Genomic DNA, 13,735 nt, shown 5'->3' on the forward strand with positions numbered 1-13,735 from the left:
ATGCAAATCATGTAAACCATATTTTTAAAGGAAAATACTACAAAGACATTATATCAAATGTTGATATTGAGAAATTTTATGGGTTTTGAAAATATATGCCCATTTTGAATTTGATGCCAACGACATGTTCCAAAAAAGTTGGGACGGTGGCATGTTTACCACTGTGTTTCATCACCTCTTCTTCTAACAACACTGTAAGCGTTTAGGAACTGTGGAGACCGACTGCTGTAATTTTGAAAAAGTGAAATGTTTTCCCATTCTTGTTTGATATAGGATTTCAGCTGCTCAACAGTTTGGGGGCTCATTTGTCGTATTTTTCATTTCATAATGCGCAAAATGCTTTCAGGCCAGTTTAGCACCCGGACTGTTAATATGGAGCAATGCTGCTGTAATACACGCAGAAAGTGGTTTAGCATTGTCTTGCTGAAATAAGCAAGGCCTTCCCTGATAAAGTCATCAGTATGGCAGCATATGTTGCCAAAACATGTAAATATCGTTCAGCATTAATGGTGCCTTCACAGATGTGCATGCCACTTATGCCATGTGCACTAATGCAACTTCATACCATCAGGAATACTGGCTTTTGAACTGTATGCTGATAACAAGCTGAGTGGTCTTCAGCCCAGAGGACACAGTGTCCATAATTTCCAAAAAGACTTTCAAATTTTGTTTCGTCGGACCACAGGACACTTTTCCACTTCCACTCAGTCCATTTTAAATGAGCTTGGGCCCAGAGAAGGTGGCAGCATTTCTGGATCCTGTTTATATACAGTTTCTTCTTTGCGTTTTAGAGTTTTAACTTGCATTTATTGATGCAGCGACGAACTGTTCACAGACAGTGTCTTTCAGAAGTGTTACTGAGCCCTTGCAGTGATTTCCACTTCAGAACCATATCTGTTTTTAATGCAGTGCCACCTGAGGCCCCAAAGATCATGGCCAGCAAATACTGGTCTTTGGCCTTGTCTTCAGTTTTCTCCAGATTCTCTTTTGTTATTATGTACCGTAGAAGATGAAAAGCAAAAGTTCTTTGCTATTTTATGTTGAGAAATGTTATTCTTGAATTGTTGCACTATTCGCTCGTACAGGCTTTCACAGAGTGGTGAGCTCCTCCTCATCTTTACTTCTGAAAGACTCAGTCTTTCTGGGATGCTCTTTTTATATCAATTTACTGACCTGTTGCCAATTAACCAACAGGTGTTTTTTTTAAGCATTACACAACTTTACCAGCCTTTTCTTTCCACTGTCCCAACTTTTTTGGAATGTGTTGTTGGTATCAAATTCAAAATGAGCATCTATCTTTCAAAAAACAATACAATTTCTCAGTTTTAACATATGATATGTACTATTTTCAATTAAATATAGGGTTAAAATGATTGGGACATCATTGCATTTTGTTTTTATTTACATTTTCGGGTTGTATCTAATTTTGTAGAAATTTTGGATAATGAGTAGAATTCCCCTTTAAACTAGCATCAGTAAATATGAACTTTACAGTGTGCTGGTGGATGAATAAACTCTGACTGTAGTGAGTGGAGGGCATGTGGTGTGGAGATGTGTGTCTCTGGGGAAAGGAGGAAAACCTCAGCACTTCAGCTTCTGTTTTCATTTCATTCAACACTGAAGAGCGTGTGATTTAAATGAGGAAACACAGAAATTCACCACTATTGCACAGCAACAGGCCAGTAACAATAACACAACAGCACAGCAACAGACCTATAATAACATTACAGCACAGCTACAGACCTATAATAACACTACAGCACAGCTACACATCTATAATAACACTACAGCACAGCTACAGACCTGCAATAACACTACAGCACAACTACAGACCTGTAACAACACTACAGCACAGCTACAGACTTATAATAATACTACAGCATAGCTACAGACCTATAACACTACAGCACAACTACAGACCATTAATAACACTACAGCACAGCTACACATCTATAATACCCCGACAGCACAGCTACAGACCTATAATAACACTACAGCACAGCTACACATCTATAATACCCCTACAGCACAGCTACAGACCTATAATAACACTACAGCACAGCTACAGACCTGCAATAACACTACAGCACAGCTACACATCTATAATAACACTACAGCACAGCTACAGTAAGTGTTTAATAACATTCATACAGTAAATAGTGAATTTCTGTGTCACTGTGTTTGCTTCCTGCCCTGCTCCAATAATAATTGTACTTATCATAAAAATGATTACTTTATCTAATGAACAGTTCATTATGTTAAATCAGGAGCTGCTGATTGAATCTAGCAAATCCATAAAGCCATGTGATGTCTGGAGAGCTGTGTATATATATATATATATATATATATATATATATATATATATATATATATACACATATACACACACACACACACACACACAGTCATTTCTGCTTTTTTTGCACTGAAAAAACTCTTTACATTGTGTTCAAAAATCATGAAAATGGTCCAAAATATTCAAGAAGGGTCCAAAATATTAACTATAAGTGTAGATTTTTTTTCCTTTTCCTGTATAGTTACAATTTTTGGAGGTTTCACTGCGACAACTTTTTTACTTGCTGCTGGAACAAAACCTTGGGTCCGCAGTTCTATCATTTTTCTTCTTCTTTTAATCTCTTTTAGTACAGAATGTTTTCCTTCTCATGTAAAGTTACCGTTTTAGAGATATAGGGTTTTATTCCAACTGTGATGGTACATTAAGCAGATTTAAGATCTGACAGTGTGCTGTCATCGTTTTAACATCATAGAATGTTTTGTATAAAAAAAATGTTTTCACACTTTCAGTCCCTAAACATGTTAAATACTTCGTGCATAAAAAGAAATTAAATAATAATAATAATAATAATAATAATAAACAATTGAAAGTGAGTGTATTATCAAATATGAATGCTGTGTCTCTAAGAACAGAGCAGTGATGTTGCTAATATTAAAGTCAGCGGTGCTGTGAGCTGTCTGTGATGAGAGATCAGTGATCAGAGAGTTTGTAGAAGGTTTTAAAACTGGAATATTTCTAACAGCAGATTTCACAACTTCCTGCAGCGCCGGCTGAACCAACGCAGGGGCCCCTCGCTTAGCGCTCTGCACTGAACACGTGTGGTCAGATCCAAACTCACCGCACCCCCCCACCCCATCCCCCCTACACATGCTCCTCTGTGTTGTCTATCATCTACGTTTTCAGAAAAAAGGAACCTGTTAGAGAAACTCTACAAAGTAACGCTGTTTCTGTTATTCTGGCCACACTAGTACCAGCAAGAACTCAGTTCAACATAACATTCCCCTAATTCACCCCCCACCCCCAAATGCAGTCAAGACATGTTTGGTGTTTGAGGCTTTTTAGTTTTTAGTTAGCACTGCAACTAATAGGCTACCACAGCTAACAAATAATGGAAGCATATACCCCACCAACTAACATCACGTATCAAACAACATAGTCTTGCAGTTCAAGTGTGATCTCAAAACAAGAATACACATCTGGGAACAACCTGACACCGCCCTCAAACTCCTCCAGTCTGACTCTTTAGTGAAATCAATCATAGTGTAATCAATAACACACAAAACTAGCTAGCGAAACACTACTGTTAGCTAACAGAGCTATTTATTGTTACTGTATGTAATGTGATCTACAGGCAACTTTTCAGTTGTGCTAACTTACGCCACATACTAACGACAGGCTTGTTGTCCGTCATACAATGTTAACGAGCGCACTGGTACCCCCTACTGTGAGCTCTGCCTTCATGAGGTGTTGAACTGGTTTAGAAATTTTACTCTTAGTTTGTTCTTTAGGTGGAAGATCAGAGGCACTTACCGAGTCTGGTTTTTCAGTGGGGGTCCGTGGCCCCCCTGTCATGCTCTGGCCATGTGCGTTTTGCGGTGATGTGCTCTGGGGGTGGAGCATCAGCTTGGCGGTGCCGGCAATGGGCTCGTCATCGTCAGAGTCGGGCAGCGGGGTGGGGCTGATGTCCTCCAAGCCAGTGCTGGGTGGCCGTGAGGGACGCTGGGGCGGGCAGGGGGGAATAGGGGAAAGCTGAGACGAGGAGGAGGAGATGGGGCTTCCTTCCATCCGCACCTCTCCGTCCGAATCGCCGCGATCGCTCAGGAAACGGCAGCTTTGTCCGCTTCTCCTTCAGCAGCATCTCAATTCTGGAGTCCAGGCTGTTCCGCTCTGCCTCCGGGGCGGGGGAGGGGCACGTTTCAGGCGTGCCTGCGGGCGGGGTGCAGGCGGAGGGCGGTGTGGTTGGCTCCGGGGGCGGCTCGGGTATGGGCGGGGTCTCGGGGCGCTCCCTGACCGTCATGTAGTCAGGGGGTGTGGGTAACGGAGCCTGCGGCGGCCGCCTGTAGTCCAGCTCTCTCTGTGGGGGCTGAGGGGGGTATACGGGGGGTTCTGTGTGGGGGTACACTGGGGGTAAGGGGGGCTGGTAGGGCTGGAAGGTGGCGGGTTTGAAGCTTGGCGTGACTGGTGGAGGGGGTGTGTTAGAAAATGCAGGTGAAGGCGGTTCAGGTGGCTGGTGCTGTTTAAAGCTGCTTTGCTGCTCCGCATTGCCGCGATAAGCCCCACCCACTCCGTGAACGTAGTGCCTCTCCGGTCTGCGGTTATAAGCGTCCTGAAATTTGGTCTCGTGCCGTCTGGACTTGTACCCCCCTGACCCCTCGGCGCGGTTTGGCTGGAACGCTGGAGTGCCCTGCCTGCCAGGAGGACGGGACAGTATTAAAGTGGACGATACAGCAGCAACATAACAACTCAATACTCAAAGGAATATTCAGGATATTCGATGTGAAATACGATACAAAGTTTTTCTGAGGCTTGTGAAAAAGCTGGAACAGACAAAACACACCAGCAAAACCGCAACACTACACTTTAAAAAGCCTGTGAAAACCTGCAAAAGGAATAAAATAATGTAATAAAATTTGATGGGCTGCCATCCAATCAGCTTCGTCTTAGTCTGCAGTTTATGCCGTTACTTACACACTGGCTGCTCCAAACTTGAATCTAAATCAGTCATAAATATAATGTATTTTGTGGTTAAATTTATCATGATAATAAAAACATACTGCCATATCGCCCACCCATAGACAGTGTGCGCCCACCCATAGACATCTGTTCTTGCTGTATGCTTAAAACATTCTGTTAAGGTAATCAATTAATTTAAAATTGGGCAATTTGAACAAAATATATATGTAACATACATATAAATATATATATCCATTTTAGATATTTAAGTAAATTCGTTAACTTATTTTTGTAGGTTAACGATGTGGTAGTACTCTAGGGTGTCACTTTTCTTTTTAACAAGAACATTTTTTTCCCCCCAATATACACATATTCCCCCAAATAAAATTTTAGACCCTGCAACTTCAGTTTCATCTAATTTCTCGAGCCATTTGTCTGATCTGTGCGTCCCATACATTTCAACCCACTACTAGTTAAAGCTGCATTTATAGCTCTCTCTGGTGGAAATGTGTAACTGCAACAACATTTGTAGTGAGTTGTGTTTCTTTCCCGAGCGGATGAATCTGATAATTTAAAGAAAATTTAAAGAGAACTCAGTCTAAACTTGAAGGATGCGTCTTCTGAGGATGTAAGTGAATTATCCACTACTGTCATCATGTCTTCTTTTTGAGTCTGTGTGTGTGACGTTAATATGTAAAGATGTACGACGTGGGCGAAGCACAGCAGCGCACACTCACCATATCTTAGCGTGTTTTTATTTTCCTCACTCAGTAACAACACTTCTTTCAGTTTTAACAACTAAATCTTACACAGTGCAGCTTTAAACATCTAGTTTCACAGTGTGATCACCAGCTGTGATCCTACAGTGTGTCAGAGTGATCAGAGAGTGAGCAGAGCGACCCGCTGTGGTACCTGCTGGAGTAGGTGGAGTCCTGAGAGAACGGTGTTCCAGCGGGGCGCGGGGTGTGGGGTGTTCCCTGAGACTGGGGTGTGTCCTGCCTCAGGCTGGAGTACGCTGTGTCCAGACTCAGGGGCGTGCTGGTGCTGCCCGGCGTTACGGGTCCCCCCACCGCCGAGGAACTGCCCTCAGAGAGCCTCCGCAAGGGCTCACACGCCTACACACACACACACACACACACATATACATGCTATAAAAATAATATCAAAAAGCTGTTTATCTGGGCAAGAACAGTTTACTGGCTTAGAAAAGCACCAATAATGGAATAAATACAAATAATATTGAATAAGTAGTGATTTTATGTCATTCTCCCTTAGAAAGCCACCTATTATTTCTACCTATCCAAAACCTGCTTTATCTAATCAATAATTCTCTGAATTAATCAAGTGCTCCTGTTACTTTGTGTTCTTAAAGAACTGATGATGTAAATGATGTACTGAGATAAAACACACTGTGACACCTTATCACAGTAATGATAAATATCGCCATATTGCCCTAATCACAGTGTCCTTTCATTTTCTCCTCTGTTAGTGTGCAGTGTTTTTAACAACGTTCATCAAAATGTTGGGCTAAATGTGGAGAACTTGAGTTGCTTTTCCATCACATGGTACAGCTCCCACTCTGCTACCAGCTAATCCGTTTTCAACTGCAGATATAGCGACCCCTCAATGTAGCTGGTCACATGAAACGTGAAGGAGACAAATTCTGTTCAGAAGAGGCAGCGAGACAAAAGACTGTCGAGAAAAACATGAGAGTTTGGAGAAAAAAAACAACATCAGACTTCAGACACCAGAAACGATTCTGGTGCTCAAAAATGATGCAAGAGGCTACGCTAACCTGGTAGCTAGCGTTAGCATATGTGTTTAGCAATTCTCTCCGACCAATCAGCACTCTGCGTTTTATGTCCCCTTTTTTATCAGCTCAGCTCGCTTGGAACCTCGACAGATGTGATACCAACTATAGTACCAGGTACCAGATTTGTCTAATGAAGAAGTAATGAGTCGAGATGATACCCTGCAGTGGAAAAGCAGCTCTAGACTTCCAAGGGTGGGAAAGAAGAAGAAGAAGAGTGAAGTTTATAAACCCATCCAACACCCCAAAGGCAGAGCTCACAGAAGGGGCGCCAGTGCGCTTGTTAACATTGCCTGACGGATAACTAGCCTGTCTTTAGCACATGGACGCGGTGTAAGTTAGCACGGCTAAAAAGCTGCCCGTAGAACACATTACACACAGTACAGATAAACAGCTCTGTTAGCTACGATAGCTAGCTTGTTGGGTTTGTGTTATTGTCTAATTTTCTCTCCACATTTAAGATAAATCTCAAAAAGGCAGATTACAGCTCACCACCGAGCCATAACCACTATAACCGGACCCTGCGTTCTTCTCTGCTGTCGGCTTCTAGTGTTCTGTGTTCTATTACTACACCGTAAAAAGTGATGTGTTAAATAACAACACAAGTAAGTGTGTTACTCATTAACACTTTGCGTTATATTGTTTTAAATATTAAAAGTAACACAAAACGTGTAGTCTCCACCTGAACACGCCGACATGTTTGTTAGAGATAGAATGTGTTGGTTTTTAACACATATATTTCAAGAGTGTATTGTAATTGTTTGGGCTCTTCAAAAGCGCTATATTAGTTTCATGCATTATTATTAGTAGCAGTACTGTTAGTATTATTATTAAGCAAGGCAAGTTTATTTATCTAGCACCTTTTATACACTGCTGTCATTCAAAGTGCTTTACAAATAATTCAAACAACAGATTTAAAATAATAAGAAATGAATCATTAAATTAAAAATCAGATTAAAGCTGAAATGAGGATAATAGAGTGTTGTTAGAAGAGAGAAGTGCAGTAGAGCTAACAGTGTTTAAACTGAGCTGAAAGCTGCTCTAAAAGGAACATTTTCAGGCTGATTTAAAAGTGTCCTTTGTTGGGCTCTTCTAATGCTCTCTGAGTCCATTTAAGAGCAGCATAGCAGCTAAACGCTGCTTCTCCATGTTTAGTCTTCACCTTCAGCAGGACTAACTGACTAGTTCCTAATGATCTGAGAGTTCTGCTCGGCTCATATCGCTGTAGCAGATCAGATAAATACGCTGCTCCTGCACCATTAAGACATTTATAGAGCAGTAACAGCACCTTAAAGTCTGTTCTGGAACAGACCGGTAGTCAGTGTAAGGATTTAAGAATTATCATCATTGATTGCACTCTGGATGTTAAATAACAAACACTAGGAATTTGGGGGCGGGGTTTAGAGGGGCATGGCCTTGTTAGAGAGGGCATGCCTTGTTTGCTGCAATCCAGCACCAAAAGTTTAACAAGTTGTTAAACGTTTGTTTACGTTACAGGATCACAGCTGTCGCACGTGTATGAGTCAAGGTTAGATTAGGGTGATCTGAGTGGACAGTGAACACTAACAGAGGAGAGACGCAGAACGACAGTGTAATGCATGCGCTGAAGAGCAGAAGCATCTCTGAACTCTTCAAAAACATCTGCAGGACCGTCAGATTCGTCTGATCTGTGACGGCCATGCAGTTCGTCCTGTGGAGCAGGGAGGAACACGTTCAAACTGATTTCAATTAAACAATTAAAATCACTCTCCATAAAATAAAGGTGCTAAAACTAGGTTCTTTGGGCAACTGGCTGCCTAAAAAACCTTTCAGAGGATGGTTCTTTGGCAGTGGTTCTCCTTAGAAGGTCCATATTTCTACATTTCTTACTTCGAACCTCTAAAAGTTCTAGGAAGAGGACTTCAACTGGAAAGAAAGTTTTAGTGAAGGGTCTTTGGTTTTTAAGGGAAGCAATAGTGGTTCTTCTATGGCGTCACTCATAGAAAACTTCACCTTAAAAATGAACAGTAGTAGTTTAAAAATGAATAAGTAAATAAAAATAAATATCAGGTAGTACTTGAGGTTCCAGCATCGCCATCAGGAGAGGAAACGTGGAATCATGTAGTCTCTGATGGTGCTTTTTCTGCTCTTCACAAACACTTACATCAAACTCTGCCAGTGAACAAGTGCTAACAGTTTAACCTGCACTGCAGGCAGAGCACCTGTTCGACATTCTTAAAAGGATGGTTCTTCGAGGGTTCTTTAGTAAAGAAACCGGTTCTATATAGAAGCATGAACAAGCATTATTAAAGGGTTCTTTGCAAGGTAAAACGGTTCTTCAGATAGATGGAGAATGTGCTGAATGGGTTCTATATAGCACCAAAAAGGGTTCTTCTACTGTTGCGATGTCAAGCTTTTAAAAACAGAAGAATCCTTTTGGGTGCTATATAGAACTCTGTCACATTCATTCACATTTTTTTTTCAGATATATTCACTAAAGAACCATCTTTTTAAGAGTGTACAGCACGCCAGATAAAAACATTCACTTGCTCGTATCTCACCAGTAGAGCTTCGGCCAGGCTGCGCGGAGACACCTCGCACGGCTCCTCGCCCACCGGCAGCGTGAGCGGCGTGAAGCTGCCGTTAACCAGGCGCTCGAAATACCGCAGCCGGTTCTCCCCTGCACAGGTAAGTGTGAAGATCAATAACAGCTGAGGATTAATGATCATGGCTCATTGATCACAATGATCAATGACTGAACCACCTGGACTGAGCTGCACCGGCTTTACATAAGTTTATACTAAAGTCTGCGTGTGAAGTCTTTACTGAGTCCTCAGTTACACTAGTTAGTTTAAACTGTCGGTTGAAATCCGTAAGTTGTGTCTGAACAAGTAACAACTAACTAATGTGTACATCACTTTAACATGATGATAACATGTTCAGAACTGATCAGTAAACCCGCTGTCATGGAAATGCAACGGCAGCTGCTCTGACTGAACACCCAGCCTAGAAGGGAACAATGTGTACAAGTTCAGCTGAATAAACTAATGAACTATGATCATTCTTTAACATTTCCCTAAGAAACCAAATACGCAGCTTTTTAAATGCCGGTTTCTGGCTGAGCGACACAACAGCAGCCTGAGTTTAGCCGTTTGTGCAGCTGCTGAGCCTCTCTGAGCTGAAGCTTTGGGTGTTTAGCTTCATGCTCAGAGTTTAAACCAGGGCGATGATTAGAGCTGAGAGGAAAATCACAGCATATAGCGTTTAGAGATTTAAGCTTAGTTAAACAAAAATGTTGTATTTGGTCTTTTTGTGCTCTCTGTGTCGTTTCTGATGGTTTCTCTAAAACGAACACCTGCTGAGGGGGTGTAAATATTTACTAACTACTAAACTCAGTGTTAAACTAGTTTGTGGTGCAGCTCGATCAGATTTAGTGATGACAAACCTGAACTTAGTAAACACGTTACAACCAGCCTACGTCTGAACTTACGCACAGCAGGTGCAGTCAGACACTGGATTCAAACTGCAGAAATTTTAGTTGCATGGAATTTGCAAATATTACAAATATTTTGTATATAATGTTTAATACACCTGAAAAAGGCCTGAACACATTTTACAGTGTGAATTCGTGTATGATGTCACTGTCGGAGTGAAACACTGTTTATCCAAAAAAGTGACCTTACAGGAGAAATAAACAGCTTTATTACCTGTAATAAAGGCTAAAACCGTATTTCAAGAAATTCTGGATGATTTCTGCATCTTCACTACTCAGAAAACTGTGACACAATGTAAAGTTCAGCTGACAAATTTAAATTATTCCAAAAAAAAAAAAACAAAGTTTTGTCCTGACAACGACAACATGTATGACAAATTTGAACAGAAAGGAAGAATATAATTAGGGCTGTACGATGTATCATTTAGTAATTATTATCATCACAATATTCAACTGCTCGATGTGAAAATGAGCCACCAAATATCATATCATCTCCGTTTTATTTTGTGTAATGTGAGCCTCCTGAAAAGGTGAATGATCAGATACTTCAACAAAAATAAATTACTTAATTATTAGTGAAAATAATGCAAATGTTTAACATTATGGGTTTTAATTTACTGCAAAACATTCCACAACCGTGACAAAGCAATATAATGGAGTATGACCCACAGCCCTAGTTATAATGTTAAAGGGCAATTCCGCCAAAAAATTCTGCAAAATTACATCATGTGAACAAAGTTCATTCAGAGCGGTTTGGTGTGAAATCCTTCATCCTAGAGAAACTGAGTCAGATCTGTTCACAGTGATGGCGACAGGAACCAGACATCCACCACTCACAGAAAGTTATCACATGAAATGGGTATGAATTCACTGCATGATGTCTGATTGCTTTATGATAGTTTAGAGAACTTAAAACTCAATACATGCAGGGTGTTTTGAGGCAAAATCGTCCCCAAACAAAACTTATTATTTCAGACTTCACTATTTCACTATCATCAACATTCCATATAAAACTCAGAAGACAGGTGTCGGTTCACTGGTAGTTTTAGATAGTGAATAAAATGTCTGTATTTGTGTTGTAGTCATGGCGACCCCTGGTTCCTATCACCACCACTGTAAAGAAATCTGAACCATTTCACACCAAACCACTCTGAATCACTCTGTTTACATCTCTCACACTGAGTTAATGGGGATTTGTTTGAGGAATCAACAGATTTTGCTTATAAGTAAAAAGTTTTGTGAATTATATTCTCCATCTGTGCTGTAAATTATAACAGCTGCAGTAAACTTCACATGTTAAAGCTATAATAAGATACTAAGACTGACTCTTTTAGACTGTCACTGTCTCTTTAAGAGAGAGAGAGAGAGAGAGAGGGAGAGAAGGGGGAGAGAGCGAAAAGAGCCAGTATGGTTGTAAACTCCTTCAGACTGTGGCTTTGTACAGAGTTATGGCTCTTCAGTTTCCCTCCAAAACGAACTGAGCTGTCACAGATAAGGCTGACCATCTCTCTCCTTCACTAATCAATAACATAGACCTTCTGATCAGCTCAGACTCCTGATCTGTCCCTCACATCCCACACGCACACGTCCAGGACTGAACCGTCACTGCTTTTCCTCTCCATTCATCATTTTTATGAAGATGCGTGCGGCGCTCTGCCTGCTGTTACGGCGGTTACTAGGCAACCAATGTAAATCTCCATGCCAGACGTGATATCACAAGTGAGCTAAACAAATAAACACGTGTGTTTGTGTAAACACTGACGAGCCCGGCAGACCAAAGCTCCCTCACCTTTAGGGTCCAGCTCCACGTGGATGATGTTGCCCATGACAGAGGTGTTGTGGAGGTTTTGCACGGCGTCCTTGGCGGCCCGCACCGACCCGAACACCACTTTGGCTATTCCCAGGTGCTTCTTGTTCTTGGGGTTGTACAAAATCTCCACCTCCTCAATCTCTCCAAACTTTTTGCACATGTCCATGAGGAAGCCCTCTCTGATGTTGTCGTTCAGCCTGGCAAAGGTGACCTCCTTTGGAGGAACACGGCCGATGTAGCACTCGTCGATCTGCGGAGGAATCGACCCGTTATAGTGATTATGAACGCATGGAGCCAGGTGTCTCTCAGGAAATAAAGCCGAATAAAGTTCAGCTTTGTTTCCAACCTGCTAATTTAACAGAAACGTCACTAAAACGCAGAGTTACAGGCTCAGCTTACCTTAAATTTGGGCACCGGCAGGTCTGTCTCCTTATATTTCGTCCAAAGGCGACCGATCCTGGGGTCTCTGACCATGTCCACTGGGGGAATGCCGGGATTCTACAAAAACAAACACAAGCGCTCACAAACCTGCTCCAATGTCAACAGCGATCAGCCCTGAGCACCAAACTGACCCACAGTGTGGTCAGGAGAGTGTCTACTTCAGTATTTTTCCTCTCTAGCACACCTGCTCCAGCTCATCAGATGACTGTCAAGCTGGACCAGGTGTCCTGGGACAGGGAACACTAACAAGTCCAGAGTGCATATTCTCCAGCACCAAAATCAGGTTCTATTGCTCTAAGACCTTATCAGTGAAGGAATGTGAATATTAAGCTGAGTAGGGAGCCTTCAGCAGGAGGCAGAGGTCCAGCAGATGTCTAGTGGACCTTTACCAAACCCCCACTGAACCTTCTACATCTCCAGCACCAGATGTCCAGCACCGCTACTGAACCTCTACTGGACCTCCTAGATTTACAGCAGCTATACTGAACCTTTTGGATGTCTACCTGATCTTCGCTGGACCTTCACTAGACCTTCTAGATCTCTACAACCTCAATTGAACCTTTACTAGAACTTCTAGACCTCCAGCACCTACACTGAACCTTTACTGGACCTTCTCTACCTTTAGAACCTCAACTGAACCTTTACTAGAACGTCTAGACCTCTAACACCTCGACCAAACCTTTCTTAGACCTTTCAGACCTCAAGCACTTCCACTGAACCCTTACCGGACCTCTGCTGTACCTCCCAGACATCCAGCACCTCGACCAAACCTTTACTGGACCTCTGCTGGACCTTCTAAACCTTTAGAACCTTGACTGAAGCTTTACTAGAGCTTCAAGACCTCCAGCACCACGACTGAACTTTTTTTAGAGCTTCTAGACCTCAAGCACCTCGACTGAACCTTAACTGGACCTCTGCTGGACCCTTCTGACCTCCGGTACAACTACCGAACCGCTGTCGGACCTTCTGGACCTCCAGAACGTAACGTGAACGCCGTAACCGAAAACTGACCGGTGAACTAAAGTGCTGTCCATCGTATCGGTAAAGCTTGTGGGATCCTTTGCGGAGAGCAGGGTCAATGATCAACTTGTAACTCCTCCAGTGGTGACTGCGCTTCTCTCCTGAACTGTTCTCCATGCCGTTGGGCAAAGCTGCGAAAACAAGAAGATGAACGCGTATTTATAAACACTGCAACACAGTTTACTGAGCAGAGGGGCACGGAGAGGGACAAAA

The 13,735-nt window shown here is 42.2% G+C and overlaps 1 protein-coding gene across 1 annotated transcript in view; it reads right to left on the reverse strand.

Annotated features, from left to right (window-relative positions):
- setd1ba (SET domain containing 1B, histone lysine methyltransferase a) overlaps nt 1-13,735 on the reverse strand; it is a 33,601-nt gene that overhangs the window by 18,980 nt on the left and 886 nt on the right. The window contains 7 exon segments of the mRNA XM_036594992.1: nt 3,827-4,124; nt 4,126-4,704; nt 5,882-6,084; nt 9,320-9,438; nt 12,041-12,311; nt 12,461-12,559; nt 13,514-13,653. Of these exon segments, the coding sequence (XP_036450885.1) occupies nt 3,827-4,124; nt 4,126-4,704; nt 5,882-6,084; nt 9,320-9,438; nt 12,041-12,311; nt 12,461-12,559; nt 13,514-13,653 (1,709 nt within the window).

Source organism: Colossoma macropomum, unplaced genomic scaffold, assembly GCF_904425465.1.
Source record: "Colossoma macropomum unplaced genomic scaffold, Colossoma_macropomum, whole genome shotgun sequence".
In the NCBI taxonomy this organism is placed as follows: Eukaryota; Metazoa; Chordata; class Actinopteri; order Characiformes; family Serrasalmidae; genus Colossoma; species Colossoma macropomum.